General features: G+C 54.6%; 10 protein-coding genes across 10 annotated transcripts; 7 read left to right on the top strand and 3 right to left on the bottom strand.

Annotated features, from left to right (window-relative positions):
• Positions 1 to 337: 337 nt before the first annotated feature.
• Positions 338 to 1,996, bottom strand: PUNSTDRAFT_49557 (uncharacterized protein). The gene is made up of 4 exons (XM_007379791.1): positions 1,880 to 1,996; positions 1,683 to 1,806; positions 502 to 1,617; positions 338 to 449 (listed from the first exon to the last, which is right to left on the bottom strand). Exons 2-3 carry the CDS (start codon positions 1,803 to 1,805, stop codon positions 1,429 to 1,431), a joined length of 312 nt encoding a protein of 103 aa, XP_007379853.1. The 5' UTR covers position 1,806; positions 1,880 to 1,996; the 3' UTR covers positions 338 to 449; positions 502 to 1,428.
• A 312-nt stretch (positions 1,997 to 2,308) lies between these two features.
• PUNSTDRAFT_49556 (uncharacterized protein) lies at positions 2,309 to 3,741 on the top strand. Its single transcript, XM_007379790.1, has 3 exons — positions 2,309 to 2,815; positions 2,877 to 3,043; positions 3,103 to 3,741. Exons 1-3 carry the CDS (start codon positions 2,603 to 2,605, stop codon positions 3,599 to 3,601), a joined length of 879 nt encoding a protein of 292 aa, XP_007379852.1. The 5' UTR covers positions 2,309 to 2,602; the 3' UTR covers positions 3,602 to 3,741.
• A 1,235-nt stretch (positions 3,742 to 4,976) lies between these two features.
• On the top strand, positions 4,977 to 6,103 carry PUNSTDRAFT_130543 (uncharacterized protein; the record flags this gene model as incomplete). The annotated part of the gene is made up of 2 exons (XM_007379789.1): positions 4,977 to 5,008; positions 5,059 to 6,103. 2 exons carry the CDS (start codon positions 4,977 to 4,979, stop codon positions 6,101 to 6,103), a joined length of 1,077 nt encoding a protein of 358 aa, XP_007379851.1.
• A 440-nt stretch (positions 6,104 to 6,543) lies between these two features.
• Positions 6,544 to 7,465, bottom strand: PUNSTDRAFT_141039 (uncharacterized protein). Its single transcript, XM_007379788.1, has 2 exons — positions 7,007 to 7,465; positions 6,544 to 6,956 (listed from the first exon to the last, which is right to left on the bottom strand). The coding sequence occupies exons 1-2, from the start codon at positions 7,449 to 7,451 to the stop codon at positions 6,841 to 6,843; spliced, it is 561 nt and encodes a 186-aa protein (XP_007379850.1). The 5' UTR covers positions 7,452 to 7,465; the 3' UTR covers positions 6,544 to 6,840.
• A 1,914-nt stretch (positions 7,466 to 9,379) lies between these two features.
• On the bottom strand, positions 9,380 to 10,134 carry PUNSTDRAFT_96939 (uncharacterized protein). Its single transcript, XM_007379787.1, has 4 exons — positions 10,048 to 10,134; positions 9,964 to 9,991; positions 9,804 to 9,908; positions 9,380 to 9,640 (listed from the first exon to the last, which is right to left on the bottom strand). The coding sequence occupies exons 1-4, from the start codon at positions 10,062 to 10,064 to the stop codon at positions 9,536 to 9,538; spliced, it is 255 nt and encodes an 84-aa protein (XP_007379849.1). The 5' UTR covers positions 10,065 to 10,134; the 3' UTR covers positions 9,380 to 9,535.
• A 2,786-nt stretch (positions 10,135 to 12,920) lies between these two features.
• Positions 12,921 to 13,408, top strand: PUNSTDRAFT_130541 (uncharacterized protein; the record flags this gene model as incomplete). Its single annotated transcript, XM_007379786.1, has 4 exons — positions 12,921 to 12,992; positions 13,067 to 13,253; positions 13,321 to 13,329; positions 13,383 to 13,408. 4 exons carry the CDS (start codon positions 12,921 to 12,923, stop codon positions 13,406 to 13,408), a joined length of 294 nt encoding a protein of 97 aa, XP_007379848.1.
• Positions 13,409 to 14,154: 746 nt separating this feature from the next.
• On the top strand, positions 14,155 to 15,575 carry PUNSTDRAFT_130540 (uncharacterized protein; the record flags this gene model as incomplete). Its single annotated transcript, XM_007379785.1, has 4 exons — positions 14,155 to 14,509; positions 14,557 to 14,629; positions 14,686 to 15,302; positions 15,355 to 15,575. 4 exons carry the CDS (start codon positions 14,155 to 14,157, stop codon positions 15,573 to 15,575), a joined length of 1,266 nt encoding a protein of 421 aa, XP_007379847.1.
• Positions 15,576 to 16,564: 989 nt separating this feature from the next.
• PUNSTDRAFT_130539 (uncharacterized protein) lies at positions 16,565 to 16,890 on the top strand (the record flags this gene model as incomplete). The annotated part of the gene is made up of 2 exons (XM_007379784.1): positions 16,565 to 16,804; positions 16,861 to 16,890. The coding sequence occupies 2 exons, from the start codon at positions 16,565 to 16,567 to the stop codon at positions 16,888 to 16,890; spliced, it is 270 nt and encodes an 89-aa protein (XP_007379846.1).
• A 1,255-nt stretch (positions 16,891 to 18,145) lies between these two features.
• PUNSTDRAFT_118188 (uncharacterized protein) lies at positions 18,146 to 19,749 on the top strand. Its single transcript, XM_007379783.1, has 4 exons — positions 18,146 to 18,555; positions 18,606 to 18,678; positions 18,732 to 19,366; positions 19,417 to 19,749. Exons 1-4 carry the CDS (start codon positions 18,201 to 18,203, stop codon positions 19,650 to 19,652), a joined length of 1,299 nt encoding a protein of 432 aa, XP_007379845.1. The 5' UTR covers positions 18,146 to 18,200; the 3' UTR covers positions 19,653 to 19,749.
• Positions 19,750 to 19,919: 170 nt separating this feature from the next.
• Positions 19,920 to 22,165, top strand: PUNSTDRAFT_49552 (NADH-ubiquinone oxidoreductase). Its single transcript, XM_007379782.1, has 6 exons — positions 19,920 to 19,985; positions 20,040 to 20,182; positions 20,588 to 20,751; positions 20,805 to 21,485; positions 21,537 to 21,776; positions 21,834 to 22,165. The coding sequence occupies exons 1-6, from the start codon at positions 19,958 to 19,960 to the stop codon at positions 22,045 to 22,047; spliced, it is 1,470 nt and encodes a 489-aa protein (XP_007379844.1). The 5' UTR covers positions 19,920 to 19,957; the 3' UTR covers positions 22,048 to 22,165.
• The last annotated feature ends 460 nt before the right edge of the window (positions 22,166 to 22,625 follow it).

Raw genomic sequence — 22,625 nt, 5'->3', positions numbered from 1 at the left:
CCGGCCACCACCAACCGCCCCCCCCCCCCCCACCTTCCTTCCAGATTCGAGCTCTCCCCTTCTTCCCCTCTCTCGTAACTCACGTACACGCCCGCCGCCGCCGCCATCAGCAGGCCTATTCGAGCTTTTCCGAGCCCGTAAGACATGCATCTTCATCACCCCGCGTTCTTGGGTGCACAAGGCAAAAAAAATAAAAATAAGGTAAATACCATACATGTCCGCGGAGTCCTCCGACCGCATCACACAGGCCACATCGCGAAACCCGCTCGTCGCGCCTTTTTCATCCAGATTCCCGAATCGTTGATACCCCCTGTAGTACGCGATACGCTTTCGCAGCCTTGGCCTCGTTGTCGGACCTCGCGTTATGATAATAAGTATTCTGGGATCCGCGCGTACCTTTGGAACGCGCCGACCCACGTCAACATTCAGAACGCCTGCCTGCCCCCCCCCTTTACACCCCGCCGGTGAGATAGAAGACGGCAGATCGCACAATGCACGTACAGAGATATAACAGTACTGACCGGCACACGGGTCCTCCCTTCTAATGCGACGCGCTCGCACGCGCGCGTACGGCACCCAGCCTATCTTATGTCCGACCGGAGTCTTCTATGCAGATTCCTAGTGCCCGAAAGGGAGAGAGACCGCGCAGGGACGCGCATACGGATGCATTATTGTGGAGATCAGCGGGGGGATCAGCAGACTTCCGATCTTGTCTTCTCAGAGACCGGGGGCACGTTATCTTATCTCCCCAATTCCCGTACGTAAACCGCCCGCAAGCGACACAGAGGTGAATGTGCAGTGCGGTATGCAAGGCTCTGGAAGTCACGGGCGTATACCCTCTTTCGCCGCCTGCAATCCCTCGTATATCCACGCCAGACGATCACCCGTCTCCGTCCCGCCACCTTGCTCGTCCCAACACAAACCAGGACCCTCGACTTGCACGACTTCCTTGATGACCTCCAGATTCGCATCGACCTGTGCGCGCATATACGCCGCCGCCTTCGCGTTCTGCGCCGGCACCGCCTCCGCCTCCGCCAGCGCCCTGAACGTGTTCAGCACGATCGGCAGCAGCTCCACGAGCGAGGGCAGCACGAGCAGCGCCGCCGTCGCGTCCTCCTTCCCGTGCTTGAGCAGCGAGTACCTGTCCTCCTCGTCGAAGGCCTCTTCCGGGTCGACGCCGAGCGCGCGCGCCCACGCGCCGCGGCCGATCATCTGGACGAGCGCGCGGAGGAGGACGAGCGGGAGGCGCTTGCCCTGCGCGTCGTCGCGCACGTGCGCGGCCCACGCGGGGAGGTAGGAGCATTCCTTGACGAGCGTCAGCAGCGGGCGCGCGAGCGCGGCCCAGGCGTGCGGCGCGGTGATGTGCGAGATGAGCGCGCCGGTGAGCGCGCCGGAGTAGTGCGCGAAGAAGTCGGCCTGCGGGAGGGTTCAGCGGTGGGGGTGCGGGAAACGGGTCTGCGCTACGGGCGGGTGGCTTACGATGACAGGTTCGGGAGGATCGCGCGTCCGGGACACGTCGGTGCCTGCCGCGACAGGGGGAGGGAATACCTTGGGTTCCTGCTCCGTCGCCTGCCGGACGCGATGCGGGACGACGTCGGGTTTCGCGATCTTGCTGATCTGGATAGATCTCGGTGTCAGTCCGCGATCACGGGTATATGCATAGATCATCGATCGATACGCACCAGCAAGCGGCATCGCTCGCTATCGAGCGGCGATTGCAACACCGTGCGCCAGGCATAAGCGCCGTACGTGGTATCGAGCCCGTATTGAGTGGCGATCTTCTCGACGGTGACCTTGTCAGACATGCTGGGTTATGGCGAGAGGACAGGATGAGCTAAACCTTATAACCAACACGCACAGGAGCGGGAGAAGAGCTCACCTAGTCATCGCGGAGCCGGCTGGAAGCCGCAGTCAGTCAGAGAAATGGGCACATAATTCCCGAGGATGCAACACGATCTGTAATCCCTCCTGGATTACGGGAAGTCATCCGGGTTTATTGGAGAGTGCATGACAGCTCCGCCTATGCGAGACGACAGATGGCAAATAACCATCGACAGTGACTGACGTTAAGACCAAGATGGACGAAAAACAAGACGACGCCAGAGCGGGTTGGAATGTGCACGTGATCATGCGACGATGACCTCGGAGAACTTTACTCAGAGTCAGAGGAATTCGAAGTTCCGTTCACTCTGACTCTGACCATGGTAGTGCATCGACAACTCACAAGTGACGCACGAACTTGGAGCTGATATGAAAGCTCGCCAATGCTCAGCGCTCAGCAGTCACCCGACGGGGATGAGAAGGACCATCGAGCTTATGCTCAGCTCGGACAATCGCTCAGGCTTTCTCCATCCTGTCTCCATAAGGTTTGCTCTCGTCGAGTGGGGTGCACGTTGGTTGCAGAACTATCCGCTCGAATACGGTATCAGAAGGGCAAAGAGGTTTCTCGTCATTCAGCGTTCGCATTGTGATCACCACGCCAGCTGTCACCTGTTGGTCACTTGGCCTCACTCGTGCTCTATATATTGAGACTCTTTGCATATATAACTTCTCCTTCCCATAGTCCTGACCGGTAGCTCTCGAGGACTACTCCCGCAACCTGATGTCCAATCAAATCCCAGTCAACGTCGAGGACTGCTTCACCGCAGTTCGTGCCCTTGCTCAAGGCGTGGCAGAGCTGAATCGGAAGCAGGCAAACAGCGCCCAGTTCGCCATTATTGGTGGCGTCGCCGTCGCCGCCCTGACGCGACCCTTCATCAATCAAATGCCCAACAATGTCGTGAACTTTGTCAATATCATCAGGAGGCAAACGCAGATGAGTGCAGCATCCACCGTCATGGTTCGATAGCCTAACTTTAGAGTCCTCTGTCCTCCACGATGTAGACATGGAAATTAGATGTGCTGGTCTTGATGCCACTTGGAACAGGCTCAATGCCCTTGGTTACCTTCCCCAAGGTTCGGACGATCTGATCAGTGCGCCCGGAGGCACATTCACCAGGAGCGGGTCGGACAGAAACCCGAAGTATCTCCTCATTCGCACGCAGTACGTACTCCCGTTCACAATGTTGTCCAATCCATCTCACCCTAGCCACGCACATGCAGCGATAACATCGGGAATCCGCGCAATCGCAATCTTGAGGCCGTGTCATTCGATATCAGCGAGCTCTCTACGTCACGCCTCCTGGCCTACATGGACGCTGCCCAGGTGTTCACGGCGGCGTCGGTCGAGCAGCTTCAGTTCGATTCCTTGCCCACCGCGCTGCCTACATTCCGCCCGCACATCGTCCTCGTCCTCAAGATTGAGGGCGCGACCCAGCGCGAGGCCAACACGAAGAAAGACTATGTCGACATCGGCATCCTGGTGGCATCCGCGGACAGGCTCGGCTTCAACCGCGCCTCGTTCGACCCCTTCCGAACGCGCGCCGCTTGGGCGCAGATCAGGCAAACGGTCGCGTCCTGGGCGGCTAGTAGGGCGAAGGCTGAGCAGGTTGTGACGTGGATGCAAGAGCAAAAGTATATCAGTCCGGACACGGATGTCAAACGTGCTGCAGAGGATGCCTGGGTCGGGTATTTCGCGACGTTGAACGGGTTCATTCAGTGAAGAGCATGCGCTGTCGCAGAGGTATTCATGCAAAATCTTGAACGATATGTCATAGTCTATCCACCCTTCACGTAACTAGTCCTTACTGTGCAGCTACGAAGTCCCGCCGACCCGACAGTAACACAGCTATCATGACGTCATATCTGACCAAATGTGGCAAAAACGCGTCGGGACGGCTCAAGGTCAGACACGGCGCCAGAGCCCTATAAACCATTGTCACTTCTCAGAACGCAAAGTCAGGCGCATGGCAGATGACGGACCCCACCGTGAAGGATACACCGTGGTGGGCCCGTGGACGTGTTCATGTCGCGTAGTGATGCGGACCTCGCTGTGCCCATATCGGTAAATCCTCTTCCTCATTGAATGGAACAATTCATTGGTTGACGGATAATCACTGACCCATAGGAGCTAGCACTAGCCTTCTTCACTGAACAACCCTCGTCAAAAAGTGCAGACCTCAGCCCTTCAGTGAGGATGGTACAGACGGAGGGTCATTGGACCAGCAGTGGGTGGGCGAGCGCTCGGGATGGACTTTTATAGTAATATCCAAGCTGTCATTGAAGAGGCTGCTCGTTGCGAGCGACGCTTCCTCGTATGGTAAGGGTCGTTGTTTTCTATTGTTTAAAATTGAGCCACTCCGTCGTTGGCCAAACAATGCACGCGTTCTGAGCAAACACTGACAATCATCTTTTTCACCATAGAAGGGAAACTTGTTTTTCCCACAGCAATCAAGACCGGTGAAAAACACGAGGCGTACTTGATTGGCACCAAACTAGGCAATCCGCCCTTCCTCCTCCCCCGATGCCTTCCATAAAGCGTAGTCCTCCGCCACTCGAGCAAATCAATCAGCCTTTTATGGAAAGCGACTCGAGTGGCTCAGCTTTGCTCGCCTGGATAAAATGGCTGCGACCTGGGGGAGAGAAACAGCATCTACATTCCCCCACTCGAGCCCCCCCAGACACATCTCCATCCCCTCTCCTCGGGGATACCCAGCTCGACGCGACATACTCCACATACCAGCTATCATACCCGCCATGCCGAAACTCGTACAGGGTCTCACGGTTGACTCATATGAGGCAAGTCAGCCACTTATTGTCAAACTCCGCCACCGTCTGACTGAAACCTCATCAGAAACATCGTTGTGCAGACCATGGATGTTCGGATCGTACACACGCATGCCCTCACTGTCCAAGGCTCCTGAACCGAGGCGCCGACTTGAACCGACACATTCTCAACGTTCATGCGGATGGACCGTCAGTTCAGCCTCGCTTAGGTATCGGTTGTTGGCTCATCAGAGCTTTCTACTCTCAACAGGCTTTATTTCTGCGAAGTTCCGGGTTGCACAGATAAACTGGCAATCAAGGGAACGAGGTCGATGAATAGCCTGACGCGCCACAAGAACAAGCAGTACGTCTGCTACTGCATGTACTCATCCTGTGTCTCACACACCTCTCCAGCGCTGGCATCACGGACCATGCCTGTCAGTGGTGCGAGTTTACCCATTGGGACGCCTCGAGGGTTTGCAGGCACGAGCAGACCGAGCATAAGCGCTTATGGGAAGATAGGCGCCAGGCCAGGTCCGCCAAGGCCGCGAAGTCGTCTAAATGCAAGAAAGCTACCTCTGCGAATAAGCCTCGCGCCAGGCAGACCCGGTCGTCCCTCGCGAAGGTCGAAGCCGCGCAACGTCGCGAAACCCGAGCGATGCGCCGGGTTCGCGCGGCTCCCAAGGCCAGCGCCTCGCCTTCGCCCGTGGTGCCCACCCAGCAGCATCTCGCACCCGACGTCGAGTTTACTCTGCTTGCGAGCGAAGCACTTTGTCCGCCCTCAGTTTCCGGCTTATCCCCCTCCCCTCCTATTGCCAGCTCGAGCACCGTTCTACCAATGGTCGCCCCCTCATCGGAGCTTGGGTACTTTCAAGATGTCCCTTTCGAGTACGAGGTCGCCGTTCACGGTCTCGGGGAACAGGTCGTGCATGCCGACCAGAACTCTCGAGCACAGGTCGAAGCCGCTGGTGTATCTCAGCTCCCGAACGCCACGTATGACTTCTACTACCCCGGCCTCCAGACTGGCCTCGAGACCGGCCTCGGATTGGACATGTCGTACCCGACGCATGTCCAGCAGGCAATGCCCTCCCCCATGAACCAGTTCACCCCCGCGACCTTCTTCCCGGGTTATGTTTCGAATTTTGCGGAACAGGCCTATATCCCGCTGGCGCAATACCCGCAGTACGCTTCCGCCCCCGGAACGCCGTATACGTACTCGAACAGCTCAAGCCCTGCCTCCGTCGATGACCTGCTCATCGCGACCCCTCCCGAGCTCTTCTCGCAGGACTTCCCAAGCTTCCATCCCGCTTCGCAGGATGCGTCCCTTCTGCAATTCCCCGGCGCTCCCTTCCCGCCGGCGCCTTTGACCGGCAACGAGCTGATTGACCTATCGTGTGACCCCAACCTGCTCCAGTGGATAACCAATAGTGAGCTTCCGGCGCTCATCTTCGCGCAATAGACGTCCGCGCATCGCTCCTCTTCATTCACATCCACACATACCTAGTTTGCATTCACCTCCTCTGCATTCCCGACTCTATCTGTGCTCCCATAAGCGCGAGAAGACTTCATATCAACGGACGATTGACAGCATCTTGTATTTTTAGATTTATTCTTCATTTATTCGTTAGATTTATTCTTCATTTATTCGGATTCTGGATTTTTCACTTGTGGACTTGCTTGATCTGGTTTCGTACTCTACTTGGCTTCAGTGTATCATCGCATTCGATAGAAGGAATCGATCGTCTTGACCGGATATTCCCGCGTGCATATGGTCGAGCTTACGCTGACGCACGCAACATATCGACCATACTCATTCTTTTCACACTTAGCTGAAGCTTGAACTACATACGTTGCCGCCCAGCGTGGCTGACTGATCTTCACTGAAGGCACTATTCGAAGGTTGCATCATATGCATGGTTATACGCATGTATCCATCCCGCTGCTCGCGAGGCCTACGTCTAACGAAGTCGGCCACAGTGCTAGCTACGAATGGGATGATTCATATTCCCAGGGAATGAGGCTCATCGGAGTGGAAGGAGTCCGACGGGCCAATTAATCTGGGGTCCACGTAGGTGATGGGCAAGGAACGAGCGTTATCGACACAAACCTGAAGAACGAGGGCCAAAGACCCTCGACGCTCGCTAAGCTGCGAATCATACGGAGTGGCGATAGGCAAGTCGGATAGCAGATGCTAGATCATAGTAGGACAGCGCTAGTTGATGGCCCATATGGATCCCATGCGCCTGAGGTAGCGGAAGACGAATCGCTGGTCACGGATTGTGGTCGTTTCGTGCGTTTGACGCGTTTCTTCACTATGAAGGAGTCAGCAAACGTGGTGTATCTCACGAAAATGGGAACGTACGTCTGCGTTTCCTCCTCTCGGGAGGAGGCGCATCGTCCGTCGGCGTCGGACCTGCGCCCGCAGATTCCCCAGGCGGACGCAAGGGCATCCCGCAGGTTTTGCAGCGACATCCGCATTTCCCATGTTTCCTGCTCGTGTTTGCGCCGTGCCAATTCTTCCAGTACTCCTCCCTGAGCCTCGCGATCTCCTCCGCGTAGTCCCGCCGCGAGCCGAGCGACTGCTTGTCCATAGCATGTTCGAACGATGCACGCGCGTCGCCGCAGACGGACGTGTTAAAGAGCTGCCATTGAGAAGCTGGATCGAGGGCTTCGTAATCGGGAGAGGGAGGATTGGCAAGGAGGTCGAAACCGGCCACCCTCATGTACGCCGGGAAGATGGTGGCGAGCGTGATCGGCTTCGATGAGTGCGCGACCGCGGCGATGGCTTGTTCAAGGTTGGTCTGCATTGTAATGTTCGTGGGCAGGCGATAGACGATGGGAGGTTATGCAGTCCCGCTCCTGCATATATAGAGCTGTGACTGTGACGGTCCTCTTTGTTCGTCGGGCGTGTCGTGTGGCTGGTAGGACGAGTAAGATCCGGAAGAAAGAAAGAAAGACGGTATCTAGCTCGGAGATATTGAGATGATATGGCATTGACAACAGGTGTGGGCCACGCACGAGGCTATGCAACCAGAAATACAGAGCAATTCTGTAGGTCCGAACTTATTGCAACGATATGGCGGATTCACCACGAACGTCACTCACAGAGGGCCTCGTATATGTCTTTCGGCATATATCCCAAAATTCGCGGTTGATTGCGAATCTGTCCACTGTCAGACCACAGGTTGCTCAGACAAAGCAAGCGACACGTCGAAACAATGTGTAAGTTGCGTGATACGGGTACGGCCGGCCCAAGCAATGCAAAAGGCAGAATTACCCTCAGCCTCAAGTACACCAACGAAACGAGGATAGTGGGTATCCGAGGGAACGTTGCCCGGAGAGTAAGGTCGAAAGTCGAGAGACTCCAGACGACCCGCTCAGAAAATCTCTGTTTTCGGCCACGTGGAATACCGTAACACAGCCTCCTTGTACCTCCGTCTGCGACCTTGACCCGGACGTGCCTTGCGCGGAAGTACTTACTGGAAGGTACACAAGGCATCCAGTGGCCGTACTGCAGCCCCTCACCAGTTGCCTACATATTGGTCAGCGCGAGGACCAGATATATCGAAGGCTGGCTGTTCACGGAGGCTCAACGCTCTGCGTGCAGCTGTTTTCGGGCTTCTCGGTCGGGCGACGAGAGACGATGGCTTTCTGTGTCTCGTATCAAGCCGGAAGCCTCCGAGCTGCACTGGCTTGTCATTCTTGAGGACGAAGCCAGGGACGTTCGTCGTTATCTCTACATTTGGTTCCCTCGGAAATGGAAATGGCTCTACATGTATGTATTATCCGGGCTATGCTGGAATCGAAGGCAACGACTGCGGATAGTACACCGGCGATTGACCTCACTTCTAACACTCGATGCCGCCACGATGCCGACCAACGACGATAGAATGCGCTCATAGGACGGTCTTGCCTTCGCCGCGCGGACCCGATAAGCTGCACTTCCTCTGGTTACTTCTCGGACGTCAAATTGCACTCATAGGATCATGATCAGACCTGCTTCATCTCTCGTAAGTATGTAAACAAACACCTGTACCCATGATAACATTCTGTTACATCATCGTTCTTCGTTCTTCGTCGACAGCCCTTACGCACTTGGAAAGGTCGCTGCGCTTCCGACTTATCGCTGCCACCCCTTCACACGCACAAAAGGTTCGGCGAGCGCATGGAAGTCTCCAGGCAACATCAAGCCGGTGCCGATGGTACCCACCGGCACGTAATGGAAGACTCCTCGCCGTTCTTGCCTTGAAAGAGTTCCGGCCATGGGAGTGGCGCACAGACCGTCTAAGCTCCTATCTGCTGTATGCCTCGGAAAGATCATGACGATCAGGTCCCACGAGCGTGTATGTCATGACTCTTGCCTCACAGCTCGCCTCCTGGCCGGAAGGTCCTCCGCGTAAGCTAAACAATGAGTACACAATAGGAAACAACGGCGTTTATCTAGACCTCGAGGCGACTTGGATCTATCAGTAGAGCTATCTGTACGCCGGTTGCCGTGGACTCGGCGTCTCCTCGGCCTTGTGTCATGCTAGTACTAGCGCGCTGCGTGTGTGTAGTACAATGGCAACGAGGTGCCAGAGTTCGCCCTGACGTCGCCTAAAATAGGTCGCGGTCACCATCGAGAGCATACATTTTCGCAATATGTCCTGACTTCCGCGATTCTGACTGCATCCAGGTGATCAGGACACGAGCACGCGCAAGTCCGAGTCGTTCGAACAATGTCTTATCCTTGATCTGATTGCATCATTATACTCAGGGTATAGTCCTCTATAATACATGACAATTGCGATTGCATGAAGCGGGATCCGACGGCTCGAGCGCAAGGACCTCCGCGCAGCCCGGAGGGCGGAGGCAGACATGTTGGTAAATTTCGATGTGGTATGTGCGGAGATCACCGGTTTGCTGCGTGTCGCTTCTCACGCTCTATGGCAGACTTGCATGCCCAGCAGAGCTCGTCGACGGCGTCTATGTCTTTCTGGACCTCTGGGCCGAAGTTCTGAAGACGATATGTCAGCGTCCTGATGTGACATAATAGGAAGGCACCAGAAGAGAAGGGGCTCGAGAGAGGGACCCGGGCGCAAGAACGTCTCGAAGGTGAGGCATTTTGTGCGAAAAAGGAAATCGAGGAGAAAGAAACGGCGAAGGCAGAGAGCCCTGACCTGAATGCATGTCGGTGCGCGGCAAGCTGTGGGGTGGCGTATCGATTTTGTGCAGTTTGACCTGCTGCAGTCCATGATGGCGACCACCAAGTGGCGTTGGAAATGCTGCAGATCATGTGTGTTAATGAGGTCATGAACAGAAAGCTGCGAGGAGACTCACGCCGCAGGTTGTCCAACGAGTGCCCTCACTGCATAAATCATGAGCGCCAAGTCATAGGTGGAGGCCATTGGTGAATGCACTCACGAAATTTGCCGGCACATATCCGATGACACGGGGTGGAGGCGGTAGCGGTGGCTATGGAGGATACTAGCACGAGAGGGGCCGTACTGGCGCAGTGGGAGGGAATCAAGTACAAGGGGCCACAGGGGTAGTAGGAGCAGATCGAGTCGAGCACCGATGTGAGTCACAAAGTATACTTCCGCAAAGGTGCGGACAAAGGCGAAGGACGGGATGATTGCCCCTTGAAAAATTGCGCGCCTTTATAGATCCGGTCATGTTGCGCCCTGGGAAGCCCCTGCGTCGACTGCCGCCAATTCAAAAGAAGCAAAGATCCACGTTAGACGCCGTGAGATACGGGACCCATGCGACAACGTCGTTTCCGAGCCATCCGTCCCGGCAGCGGTCGAAGCAGAGTTTCGTCAGGATGAGCGCGGTGCCCGTGGCAAGCGACACGTGAGTCATTTCTCTCGGAAGCAGGGCGTTCAAACTCCGTTCGCGCCTTCGACCGCCCTTCGCAGCCTCACTGATAGCGTGCTGTTGTGCGATTCTGCTGGAAGACTAGCCATTCACGGCGGTTATTACCAATGCTAACACATCCCGGATCGTTCCTATCGGTGCACTGAGATCAATTGCCTCCTTCCAGCGGACGGTAGGACTCATGATCCGGAAAGTAGCTACCAGTTTGCTGCAGTATCTTCTCCCTATCTCCGGGTTGCAACGCGGGAAGACCTTTTCAGGGGCAACGACTACCCTAGAGAGAAGTTTCACGCCAAAAACACGTCATCCCAGCCTTGATGTCATTGCAATCGTGTTGACTTGCGCCTCCTGAAGGTCATAACGGCATCGATACCTAGTTCCACACGTATTCAAGGCGCAAACATGGATATCGGGGTCGCAGACGAGAAGATAGCGGCTGATGTTCCCCGTCGTAGATAGGAAGCTGTAATCGATATATTGCTTCGACCTTCGCCAAGATGCGAACGACATGGTAGCTATCGCACAAGAGATCAATCCCTTGTGTACATCCGTGGGTATCTCTTGTCTCACATGCGAAATCGAGCTTCGTCTGTCCGGATCTCCGCGACGATCTGCTTCGGGGGGTGGAGATGCTTGGGAGATGCAAACGTCGGTGTCTCCGTGACTTGTCTTTATGATCCGAACGTACTACTATCCATGTGGAGCTATTAGTGTTAGTATCCGATATAACCGGCCTCGTTTTCGATTTGACTCGCACTAAATAATGATGGTATATGGGATGTACCGAGTTAGAACGCCGATCCACGTAGAGACGGAGCTACCGCACCGTCCTGTCCTATGCCGACGGTGCTCCTTGTACCTGAGAGAAACCCGCCGCTGACCACATTGTCCTACTGAATCAGATCCACACACCCCACAGGGCAGCCCTTCGACGACCTCTATCCCTGCCGGAGCATAATTAGCGTGTCTGTGCGAGCCCGTCCGGACGTTGTACACGCGAATACGCTGCTAAACAAACAACATCGCAGGTACGGTGCCACGGAGTCCGGGAACTCCGCTACTCCATATCGGAACGCGTCGTTCACTGACCGCACGCTATGCATCCCTCTACATCCGAAGGGACGCCATATTTTCAGCACCTTCGCGTACCGCGCCGGTCAGGTGGACAGAGCCGGATCAAAGGGGGCCAAGCAATGGAAACTCTTTCGCCACCTTAAGGAGATAAGTACAGCAGACAAATCGGCGTCGATATTACTTCCCGGACTGTTCCCGAACGTCGGGCGCCCATGAGCAGAGACGAGCGTCATCAGGGCGTCGGGACTTACTGAGATCAATGCAATATGCTGAATAGCGGGTGGCGTAGAGCACGGCATGGGTCAGCTGACAATCTAAGAAGTGTGGAACTCGAGGTTCTCTCGACCTGCCGGCGTGCACCTGGCGCTGCACGGCGTGGATCGACGCCGAAAGTCGTTCCTAGAGAAGAGACGGAATCTGCCGTCTCTTGCCATCTCGAAACGTATGGCAAATTGGATCCGTTAGGGCGCCTTTCCCACGCCGCAGACCAAAGACAGCTGACTGGTCAGTCGTTCACTCGCCAGCGGCTTCGTCTCGTGTATATATTTGATCGTCGTTCGACGGTCCTCGTGGTCGCCTCGCAGAACGATCTCATCGGAATCAGGTGGGAAGGTGGCCATATTCGACAAACCTACTCATCATGCTAGTCAGCAGCATGCGGTCGAATTGTATACCATTAAGACCACGACATCAGAAACGCGGGATCCTCATACCTTCGATTGCCATCAGAAGGAGTGACAGAAATGATACGCAGCAATAAGTCCTGAACGAGGCATACATATCGCGCAATAGTCTACCCATGTGTCGGTGGCACGGAAGCACGCTAGTGCTGCACATCTGAGTGGGCCGTGAGGCATGGCCCTAGCTTTATATTCCGAATCGCGATGACTTACACACATGGCTAAGATGATAGCATATACTAGTCATCGTGACAAAGAGGCGGAAGCTCAGCGATCCACAGATTGTCTCAGAGAGGCGTTCCTATGATCTGACAAAGACGACGCATTACAGCAATCCTATGCAAGATGACGGATATTCGCGGGCAAGCTGATCATGATGTCCAGTGATCATATTTTTGTAGGGATCAGCGAGCAGTATCGTTCAGATCCAAAAGTCAATGCTATTTGTTGTCACGCAAAGCTCGAGGAACATGTAACCAAGCCAATGCGAATGTATAGCCATGAACCATACAAAGGAGAACGAGAACGCTGCAGAAGTCGAGCGGGGAAAAGCGCGCACTCAGTCCGCGTGGCCACGTGGCTGTGTCCATTGTTTGGCACGCCCAAACAATCCGCCCGTATTTGCCCTTGGTCGTCGCGTCAGACGTTCACCACCACTACTCAGCAATGCACGCCTCTCTCGTTCGTCGCCAGCTCGGCGGTCTAGTCCCGCCAAAAGTTGCTAGCCCAACTATTCTGGTTTGCTCTACGTCTCCTCCGGCTGCTAGACGTGTTGACTGACCACTTACCCTCCGACTCGTTCTGCTGCATAGTCGTCCGGATCGGGAGCCTCGCTCTCGCCCCTGGTCGAGTTCTACTCCAAGCTTCCCAAGGGCTCGGCATCCGTGAAGGCGAGCGGCATCAAGGGCCGGTTCTTCAACGGCAAGAATGCCTCCGGCGCACCGTTGGTCTGGACTATCCTGGGCATCTTCACCCTTGGTTACACCATCGACTACCAGAGTACGTGCTTGAGTTAGACCGTCTGTTAGACGTCATGCTGATTCTCCGGCTTCTTCATTGGCTTCAGTGCACCTCAGTGAGTCGTCTCTGTACATGTACGCTGTGGACGGTTGCTGACTTGTCTTACAGAGCATCACAAGAACCACGCGCACTGAGTAGTTACTGCCGCCTCGAAGCATATCCTTGTCCATTTCTGTATGGCGCTTGCAATATAGACGCTCGAACTATCCTTGGCATGAATATTTCATCCGGTTCATGCAACCCCCTTACCTGGCGATTGCGTCTCTCGGCAAATTCCGCACGCTGTCGATGAGTGCAACAAGAACAGCTTTACATGTACTACGCCTGCAATCTCCAGATCAAATATTGCCTTTGGTGGTCTCGTGTTTCCTCGGTGAAAGTCCGCTCGTTCCTTCTTTTCCCATTGCCATCTCGATTCTTGTTCCCGTGCTATACTCATCGCTGACCCTGATGAACAGTCTCCGGGATGGCTGTCGTATCGGGTTGCTATCGAGAACATTACTGTAGGCATGAAAGCGACTGCATCCGGTGCTGTCGAAGCGAGGTGCTTATTGTTTCGCCTTTTGCTGGTTGTTATGCTCCTTTTCCGTTGCAGTGTGCTCGTTTGCTAAACGTTGACGACAGTCCTGAGCCCTTTGTTCACGGCTTTTCGGCATTAGCCGGAATAAGGCTGTGTTACTGTGCTGGACAATCGCGGTGGTTTGTCTGTTCCATACTCCTCTGTGGCATGCGTTGCAGAGTTGCTAGAGGTTTAACAGCTTTTTACGCATGGCCCCCCTCATCAACGCACCCCTTTTGTGGCCATCCGATGCTCGCCATTTGGCATAAATTGGGGCCAGTCCTCCCTAACCTTGACAGAATCCTACCAACCAACTTCGTTATGGACACCGCTCCGTTCGACTGGGATGTTTTCGACAAGAAAGCACAGCAATTGGCTGACACGGATCCCGTATACGTGAACGCAAAGAGTGATCCTTCGACTTTCCTCGCGGATGAGCGCTTTCACTCCTCCTTCATCTGCCCCCGGACCAAGAAACGCGTCACCTATGCCGACATAGGCTCGACAAGCGGAAAACCGGTTCTTTTCTTCCTCCAGAGTCATTGCAGCCGATGGGCTGCGATTCCGCGGGACATCGTAGCCACCGCCTCAGGGATACGACTCATTGCGATGGATAGACCCGGCTGCGGCGGGACGGAGGTTTGCGAGTTGCATGAGCGAGTCTCCACGGCGTATCGTAAGCGAGTTGTATTACATCAAAGCTTCCGCTCAATTCATCTACAGAGATGATCCAATCCTTGATCGAGCATTTGGATCTCACAGACTTCGCTCTCCTAGCGTACTGCGCCGGATTCATGTGCGTCATGGTATCATCTTCATCGGCTCATTGTATATACTAATCTGGATGTTCAGCCACCTCCTTGAGTACCTTCGCACACACGCGGTGGAACTCGTGACCCGGCGAGCCAGAGTAGTGTTGCTCTCACCGTGGGTCCGAGGCAACCGTCTCTTACCGTTGATTCCCAACTTCCTCCTGGATTGCGAAGAGCCGTACTGTCGCTTGAAATTCAAGGTCAAGGACTCTATATTCGATGCCAAACAATCTGTGAAGAAGAGGATTCGCCGAACTCGCGAATTGTGCCGTACGGCAGCCAGCCGTGATGAAGGCGGAGGAAAGGCATCTGCAGTTATCGAGCAGGACTGGGTCAAGGTGTTCTACTCTTTTGAGAAGGGTACTCCGGCGCGTGTTGCTTGGCAATGGACCATGGTGGAAGAGCAGGACCTTTCTCCCGAATTTCACCTGTGCATCGGCAAATCATTACCTGTTGAACACTTCGGCGATGAGACGACGGGTGTCACATGCACGGTGGGATCCAAGGAGTGGATGGAGTGGTGCCTGAGAGAGGTCGAGCGTAAGGTGCGGGAATCAGGCAAAAACGCGCCTACCGACGTGGACGGTACGGATCGGAAGATTGCAGTGTTCGTTTGGTGGGGCGAGGATGATTGGTACATGGGCAAGTCTGAGCGAGGTAAACCTTCCGTTACGCGTGGAGTCTACTGGAACTGATTCGCATACACCAGACTACCTGCGCGATTTGTTCAGAACCGATCCCATCTCCAGTGTTTTCAAATACAATGATTGGGAAAACTGGGGAGATCATTACGCACCCTTCGGCAACCTGTGTTATTTCAGCGAAGCATTGCACGTGGCTCGAACGGGAGTGGGACCAGAAAATCCAGGTGACAGTGGTGATGATGCAACGAGCGACGAGAAAACCCCTGGTGATACGGTTCCGGAGTAATAATGCACTTCACGCTTACTGTACGTTGATTCGATAATTCCCATTCCATAGTCAACGCATATATCCTTTCCGTCTAGTTAGTTTGCGTAGCATGATGAATGCCATAGTCGGTGATCCGCTTATGCCATATTTATATCCCGGTCCGTCGCAAGCTCGGTCGTCTCGTCCCGCGAAAATTTGCCAATCCAGCTATTCTGTTTCGTTCCACACCTCCTACGACTACTGCCGTGATAACTAACCAGGGCACCTGAGCGTGTATTTTCTGGATATATATATATACCATCGACACAAGCACAAGAAACACGTGCACTAATTATTAACTGCCGCTGCGAAGCATATACTTGTCCATTCCTCTATGGCGTTCGCACATGGCACTTCGTTCTCGGGCACAATGCAACACATCCGTCGATTGCGTCGCACCGAATCATACAGGCTGTTGATGCACAGCAAAAGCTTAGAATACCCGCACTTTCCAGAACAAATATTGTTCGAAGTGGGCTCGACATCCCCTGGGAGTGTTGCCACCATTGCCATCTTGGTACTCCCTCCGTGCTATCCGCATCACTAATCTTGCTTATGATTAGCAGTCGATGGATGGCTGTCCTGCGGGGTTGCTAGCGGAAACGTTACTGTGGGCCTGTATCTTGAGTCCTCGAGATGGGCTGTCTGTTGTTTCGCATCTTGCCCATATGATGCTTCTCGTTTCCGGTTTAGTTTGCACAATGACCCGTCGGTTGAGTGGTTTGTCCACGGCCTTTTGGATTAAGTCGAGATAGTTCCTTGGAGTCTATGCCACAGGAAGTATAGGAAGGACATGAGCACTGTTTGACCTATTCTATGCTTCTCTTTGCTGTGTTCCAAAATCTCGAGAGCCCTCGTATGTGGCCTGATGATTTCCCCGAGGGAGCCACCTCGGCTTGGCCGAACGGCGCTACACAAATAGAGCCAAGGTCATATCGACTGCCTCACAGGATACTACCACTACCTTCATGGACGCCTCTCCGTTTGACTGGGACATTTTCAGCAAAAAGGCGCAGCAATTAGCCGACACGGATTCCATTTACGTCGAGGCGAAGAGCGATCCTTCGACTTATCTCGCGGACAAGCGCTTTCACTCCTCCTTCATATGCCCCAGGTCCAAGAAACGCGTCACCTATGCCGATGTAGGTTTGCCAAGCGGGACGCCGGTCCTTTTCTTCCTCCAGAGCCATTGCAGCCGTTGGGTTGCGGTAACTCGGGATATCGTTGCCGCTGCTTCTGGAATCCGACTCATTGCGATGGATAGACCTGGCACCGGCGGTACAGAGACGTGTAGCCTACAGGAACGAGTCTCTACGGTGTATCGTGAGCGTGTTGCATGCAGTGCAATACGCGGCACTAAATTAGATCTCACAGAGATGACCCAGTCATTGATTGAACATCTAGATCTCAGAGACTTTGCTCTCCTGGCCTATTGTGCTGGTTTCATGTGCGTTATAATGTTCAATAAGCCGCCATTGACTAAGTAAACCTCGAGATTTAGTCATCTCCTTGAGTACCTCCGCATACATGCGTCGGAGCTCGTAGATCGGAGGGCAAGAGTATTGTTGCTCTCGCCCTGGGTGCGCGGCCAACGGCTTTTGCCATTGATCCACAGCTTCATCCTGAATCGCGAGGAGCGTTATGATCGTTGGAAACTCCGTGCCCGTTTCTCCATCTTCGACGCTAAACGATATGTAAGGAGGAAGTTTCGCCGGTTTCGCGAGCTATGCCGCGTGGTTGGCTGACAGCAACGCGACGCCCTAGCGTCTACAGACATGGGGCAAGATTGGACCAAATCGTTCTATGATCATGAGAAGGGAACCCCCTTCCGTCTTGCATGGGAATGGACTATGGCGGAAGCGCAGGACAGTTCTCGAGAGTTTCATCTGTGTCTCGGGAAATCATTACCTGTTGGACGTTACGGCGATGAAACGACAGGCTGTTCATGCACGGTGGGGTCCAAGGATTGGATGGTATGGTGCCTTAAGGAGGTCGCACGTACGGTCTGCAATTCCTCCAAAGACATGCAGGTCGATGCTGACGGCGGGGACCCCAAGATCAAGGTATGTGTCTGGTGGGGCGAGGATGATTCGTATATGGGCAAATCTGAGAGAGGTAAAGCTTTCTTCATGCTCCGAATATATGACAACTGACTCGCACGCAACAGTCTACCTACGGAATTTGTTCGAATACGACGCAATCTCCCCTGCGTTTCAATACAGTGATTGGGTTATGCTGGGAGATCATTATGCGCCGTTCACTTTGTGGTGTTTCGGGGAAGCATTGCATGTAGCTCGAACAGGAGTTGAGTGGCGGGACGACGGTAGTGATGGCGCGGAGAGCGGCGAGATAACCGCAGAGGATCCGGTTTCCGATGAATGATGTACTTCGTGCTCATTGGACATCTTGCACAATACCTAATGCCTCTGGTAGTAGTACACTTATTCGCATAGTCTACATCATACATCATACAAGTGCTCTTTAGCTTGGGAGACGGTAAATTAAGCGCTCACATCCTCAGCCACTCGTAGCTTGGCACGAGCCTTGACAATGAGCGCGCGGTGCGCAGCCGTAGCTTGAAGATGTCGCAGCCTTTTGCTCCCCATGGACGAGCCCTCTACACAATGGTCGCCTTCTGACCTGAAGGCAAGGCTCACGACGTCAAAGTCGCCCCGCTATGCACTGGCGAAGAAGGAACCTGCTATCTACCTCGCCGACGGCCGGTTCCACCGTTCTCTGCGCTGCCCGCGCACCGACAAACGCGTCACATTCGCAGAGATTGGCCCGAGCTCAGGTTCCCCTGTGCTCGTGTTTCTGCCTAGCGTTTGCACGCGCTATGTCGCGATATATCTCGACTTGCTAGCGGAGGAGTTGGGGGTGAGGTTGATCGCGATGGATAGACCAGGGTGCGGGGGGACGGAGCGCTGCGAGCTGAGAGAGCGCCTTGACGTTGCTTGTAGTACGTCGCAGTTTTATTCCTCGCGATGGGCCGTTTTAACGTACTCTTAGTGATGACGAGATCGCTCGTCGAGCATCTGAACCTGACAGATATGACCTTGCTCGCATGCTCTGCGGGGTTTATGTACGTTGGGATAAACTCTTACCCTGGAAGGCATCATACTGAACGCCTCCTAGACATCTCTTGGAATATATGCGTAGATATTCCGGTCAGACCTCGGCTTCGCACCCTACAGTCATCCTAGTGTCTCCGTGGGTGCCAGGAAATCGTTACCTATCCCTTATCCCGGCGCCCCTGATTGAACACCAGGACGTTATCCTCCCATCCGTCCAGAGGACTGTCGGCTCTACCATCCAAGCGTACGGTCGTGTCAAGCAATACGCTTCCCGGATTCTGCCTGCGAGGAAGGAGACACCTCAGGTCGAGGCATCGAAGAAAACGAACACCGCTTCCGGCGAGGAGGAAGAAGGGAAGAAAAAGAGAAAGAAGCAGAAACCGCCCACCACCACGCTTACAGCGTACTCCTTCGCACTTTCGGATCACAGTGGCGAAAGTGAGGACCTTGTATCCAAATACCGCGTCGCCGAAAGCATGCAAGGCATGGGTCAGGAACACCTGCTGTGTTTAGGCAAGGACGTCCCGGTTCAGCAGTTTGGCGACGTGAAGTGCAAGGTCGGCTCGAGAGAGTGGATGCAATGGACCCTGGCCGAAATCGGACGTCAAGTCGCCTCTACAGAGAATACGGTCCAGAAGGTCGAGGTTCACGTTTGGTGGGGTGAGAAGGACGGTCTTGTGCCGAAATCCGCGCGAGGTGAGTACATCGCGTTCATTCGACTGATCTTGCAACTCATCGGCACTCAGACTACCTTGATCAAATCTTCACGTCCGAGTCGGCTATGACCGCCTTCTCATATCACCCTCGGGTGCTCCCCGGCGTTGGCCACGACGATCCCGTGTCTTATTTGGAAGGCGTTGGTGAGGCATTGTGGGTCGCGCGGCGCCGCGCTGAAGAGGCCGCCCTCAGCATCGAAGGTGATCCGAGAAACGAGCCAGATTCCCAATCCATTCCTACGGAGGCGGAAACAATATTGAATTGACGGAGGGGGGTAGTCGTGCAGACATTATTTGATCTTGCTTCCAGCATTCTAGTACATGTTCTCAACACATCATACTTGAAATGGCGTCCAATAGATCTTTTGAGGGTATCCTAGATCAACTGCCGTAGTCCCCAAGGTGGAAAGGGAGCTGGGGGCGAACAGCTGCAGGCTTGCAAACGAACGGCTGGCAATTGGTGGGATGCGCTTATGTCAGCGACGCATCCGACGTTGGCCTGACGGCGCCGCCCGACGTTGGCCACTCCTCTCCCGTCGTTTGCGACGGGCCCCGAACTCTCTAACTTATCATGTTAAAAGCCTCGTCCTCTGCTGCTCGTGCGTTTTAGACCATGCATACTCGAGGATTGATGAAATGAACGTTCTGGACAGGGGCGAGCACCCGTGCTACGCGCACCCGCAATTTCGCTACCGTCGCCGATACCCCTGTGCGACGATATGGGGGCTTGAAGGATCAAGACCGAATTTTTACGAACGCATATTGCCGACATGATCATGGGATAAAGGGCGCTCAGGTGTGTGGGACCTACTGAGCTTCAACCTTCGTTCGGACGAGGCAGAGGGGGACTGGAGAGGTCGATGATACCACCTTGCATGGTCGATTGCTAGTGGATTTACATGCAGTGGTGAGTTAGAGTTTCTTTTGGATACCTTCGTCGTTCGTCTCCTATGATGAACCTTCATTCAGTTCTGCTTCCGAAAGAGAACTCTCTTGTGGACAACTTATACCAAAACTCTCATTTCTGATGCTTCGTTTGTTCTGTCCCAACTCAGCATGAAATTGTCGCTGACTAGAAGCACTTCACAGGTGCCTTATGCAGGCTGTATCCCGAAAACCTCCCAGCGACCCCTTTTTGCTCGCTCTCCTCTTCTTGCGGATCATCCGTGCCGGCATCATGAGCTAACCTGTGTTTCCATAGTCCCGTGGTGATTGGCACAAGACGAAAGATATCCTGCTCAAGGGTGACTCCTGGATCATTCAAACCATGAAGGATTCGGGCCTCCGTGGACGAGGCGGAGCTGGCTTCCCTTCCGGACTGAAGTGGAGTTTCATGAACAAGCCCGGTTGGGAGAAGGATCCAAGGTGTGTCGGCTTTGCGGAGTATACGGCATTTGGAGCTAAAGTATCCCCGTCAGGCCACGTTACCTCGTCGTGAATGCCGACGAGGGTGAGCCAGGAACGTGTAAAGATCGTGAGATCATGCGCGGCGACCCCCACAAGCTCGTCGAGGGCTGCCTTGTCGCCGGACGCGCCATGAACGCCAGCGCGGCATACATCTACATTCGCGGCGAGTTCTACCAGGAGGCGTCCCACGTCCAGCAGGCGATCACGGAAGCGTACAAGGCCGGCCTCATCGGCAAGAACGCGTGCGGCTCCGGCTACAATTTTGACGTCTACCTCCACCGCGGCGCGGGCGCGTACATCTGCGGCGAGGAGACGGCGCTGATCGAGAGTTTGGAAGGCAAGCAGGGCAAGCCGCGCCTGAAGCCGCCGTTCCCGGCCGACGTAGGCCTGTTCGGCTGCCCCACGACGGTGGCGAACGTCGAGACCGTCGCAGTCGCGCCTACGATCTGCAGGAGAGGTGGCGCGTGGTTCGCGAGTTTCGGTCGGGAGAGGAACCAGGGCACGAAGCTGTACTGCATCAGCGGTCACGTCAACAACCCTTGCGTCGTGGAGGAGGAGATGAGCATACCGCTCAAGGACCTGATCGAGAAGCACTGCGGCGGTGTCCGGGGTGGATGGGACAACTTGCTCGGAATCGTCCCTGGTGGAAGTTCGGTACCGATCATTCCCAAGAAGACTTGTGAGGAGGTTCTGTGAGTACCGGCTTCTGCCCGTTTATACCGCCATGTTGATCTGTGTCGCAGCATGGACTACGACTCCCTGAAGGACGCTCAGACCGGTCTGGGTACGGGTGCCGTCATCGTCATGAACAAGAGCACGGACGTCGTCAAGGCGATCGCTCGCTTCTCTCACTTCTACAAGCACGAGTCGTGTGGCCAATGCACGCCGTGCCGAGAGGGTACTACCTGGATGATGAACATGATGGATCGTCTCGTCGAGGGACGTGGACATCAGCGAGAGATCGACATGCTGCTTGAGATCACGTTCGTCAACTTTCTCTTTCTGTCCAACGTTGGCCGCTTACGTATTTTCCTCTTCAGCAAACAAGTTGAAGGACGCACCATCTGCGCCCTCGGCGACGCCGCCGCTTGGCCCATACAAGGCCTCATGCGCCACTTCCGCCCCGAGGTGGAGAAGCGCATCGCTGACTACCGGGCGAAGAACGGGCCGGTACTGTTCGGTGGCAAGCTCGCCAGCCAGGTTGACCCCACGCTTGCGGTCCCTGACAACCTTGGAGCCCAGCTCCCTGTTTGAAGGTAGCTTACCGTACGTTTCGGCGTAGGTCCCTTGCCGAGTGATTAGTGAAACGTTTTTGTAAGACGATAGTAGAACCCCACGTTTGAGGGTCAATTCATATCTCGGATTACCTCCCTCTTTCTGCACGGCGAAATACGAATGAGCATTAATAATACATGCAGGTATCGACAGAGGAGCAGGCAACAGAGCAATGACAGACAGCAAAGATATTTGGAAAGCGACTTTTACGAAGTAAGAGATAGACGGCGAGTGTGTCAAATCGTTTGAAGTGGGCAATCTAATATGCGGAGCATCGGTAACGAATACTCAGCTTCATAGATCACTCACCATACTTGTCCTGCAGGTACTTGAGCATGGTGGGCCTAGTACGGTGCCGGAAACGCCGATCTTTGGGGTCCAAGGCATGAGGCTGCCTGTACTGAGCCTGGCGGAATGCCGTGTACAGCATCTCGAACTGCTCCGGGGCGGTGACTGCGCCGTATTGCTCGATCCAAGCTTCCACGAATCTGGCCTCATACGGCGTGAAGGCGCTCTGTGAGCGGCATTTGATTATTTGCGTTCGGAGGCCGGGTGTA

Source organism: Punctularia strigosozonata (assembly GCF_000264995.1).
Source record: "Punctularia strigosozonata HHB-11173 SS5 unplaced genomic scaffold PUNSTscaffold_2, whole genome shotgun sequence".
Classification (NCBI taxonomy): Eukaryota; Fungi; Basidiomycota; class Agaricomycetes; order Corticiales; family Punctulariaceae; genus Punctularia; species Punctularia strigosozonata.
Note: the sequence above shows the minus strand (reverse complement) of the source record. Positions and strands in the feature narration are given on the sequence as shown.

Coding starts and splice junctions, on each gene's coding strand:
- PUNSTDRAFT_49552 (XM_007379782.1), top strand. CDS start 19,958: ATGTTAAAAGCCTCGTCCTCTGCTGCTC. Junction 20,183..20,587: donor ATGGGATAAAGGGCGCTCAG/GTGTGTGGGACC, acceptor GTGTTTCCATAG/TCCCGTGGTGATTGGCACAA. Junction 20,752..20,804: donor GGTTGGGAGAAGGATCCAAG/GTGTGTCGGCTT, acceptor TATCCCCGTCAG/GCCACGTTACCTCGTCGTGA.
- PUNSTDRAFT_118188 (XM_007379783.1), top strand. CDS start 18,201: ATGGACGAGCCCTCTACACAATGGTCGCCTTCTGACCTGAAGGCAAGG. Junction 18,679..18,731: donor GCATGCTCTGCGGGGTTTAT/GTACGTTGGGAT, acceptor AACGCCTCCTAG/ACATCTCTTGGAATATATGC. Junction 19,367..19,416: donor TGTGCCGAAATCCGCGCGAG/GTGAGTACATCG, acceptor ATCGGCACTCAG/ACTACCTTGATCAAATCTTC.
- PUNSTDRAFT_49557 (XM_007379791.1), bottom strand. CDS start 1,805: ATGTCTGACAAGGTCACCGTCGAGAAGATCGCCACTCAATACGGGCTC. Junction 1,618..1,682: donor GCGAGCGATGCCGCTTGCTG/GTGCGTATCGAT, acceptor AGATCTATCCAG/ATCAGCAAGATCGCGAAACC.
- PUNSTDRAFT_49556 (XM_007379790.1), top strand. CDS start 2,603: ATGTCCAATCAAATCCCAGTCAACGTCGAGGACTGCTTCACCGCAGTT. Junction 2,816..2,876: donor TCATCAGGAGGCAAACGCAG/ATGAGTGCAGCA, acceptor TCTGTCCTCCAC/GATGTAGACATGGAAATTAG. Junction 3,044..3,102: donor TATCTCCTCATTCGCACGCA/GTACGTACTCCC, acceptor ACGCACATGCAG/CGATAACATCGGGAATCCGC.
- PUNSTDRAFT_141039 (XM_007379788.1), bottom strand. CDS start 7,451: ATGCAGACCAACCTTGAACAAGCCATCGCCGCGGTCGCGCACTCATCG. Junction 6,957..7,006: donor CGAGAGGAGGAAACGCAGAC/GTACGTTCCCAT, acceptor ACTCCTTCATAG/TGAAGAAACGCGTCAAACGC.
- PUNSTDRAFT_96939 (XM_007379787.1), bottom strand. Junction 9,909..9,963: donor CTCGTTGGACAACCTGCGGC/GTGAGTCTCCTC, acceptor CATGATCTGCAG/CATTTCCAACGCCACTTGGT. Junction 9,641..9,803: donor GCGCACCGACATGCATTCAG/GTCAGGGCTCTC, acceptor TATCGTCTTCAG/AACTTCGGCCCAGAGGTCCA.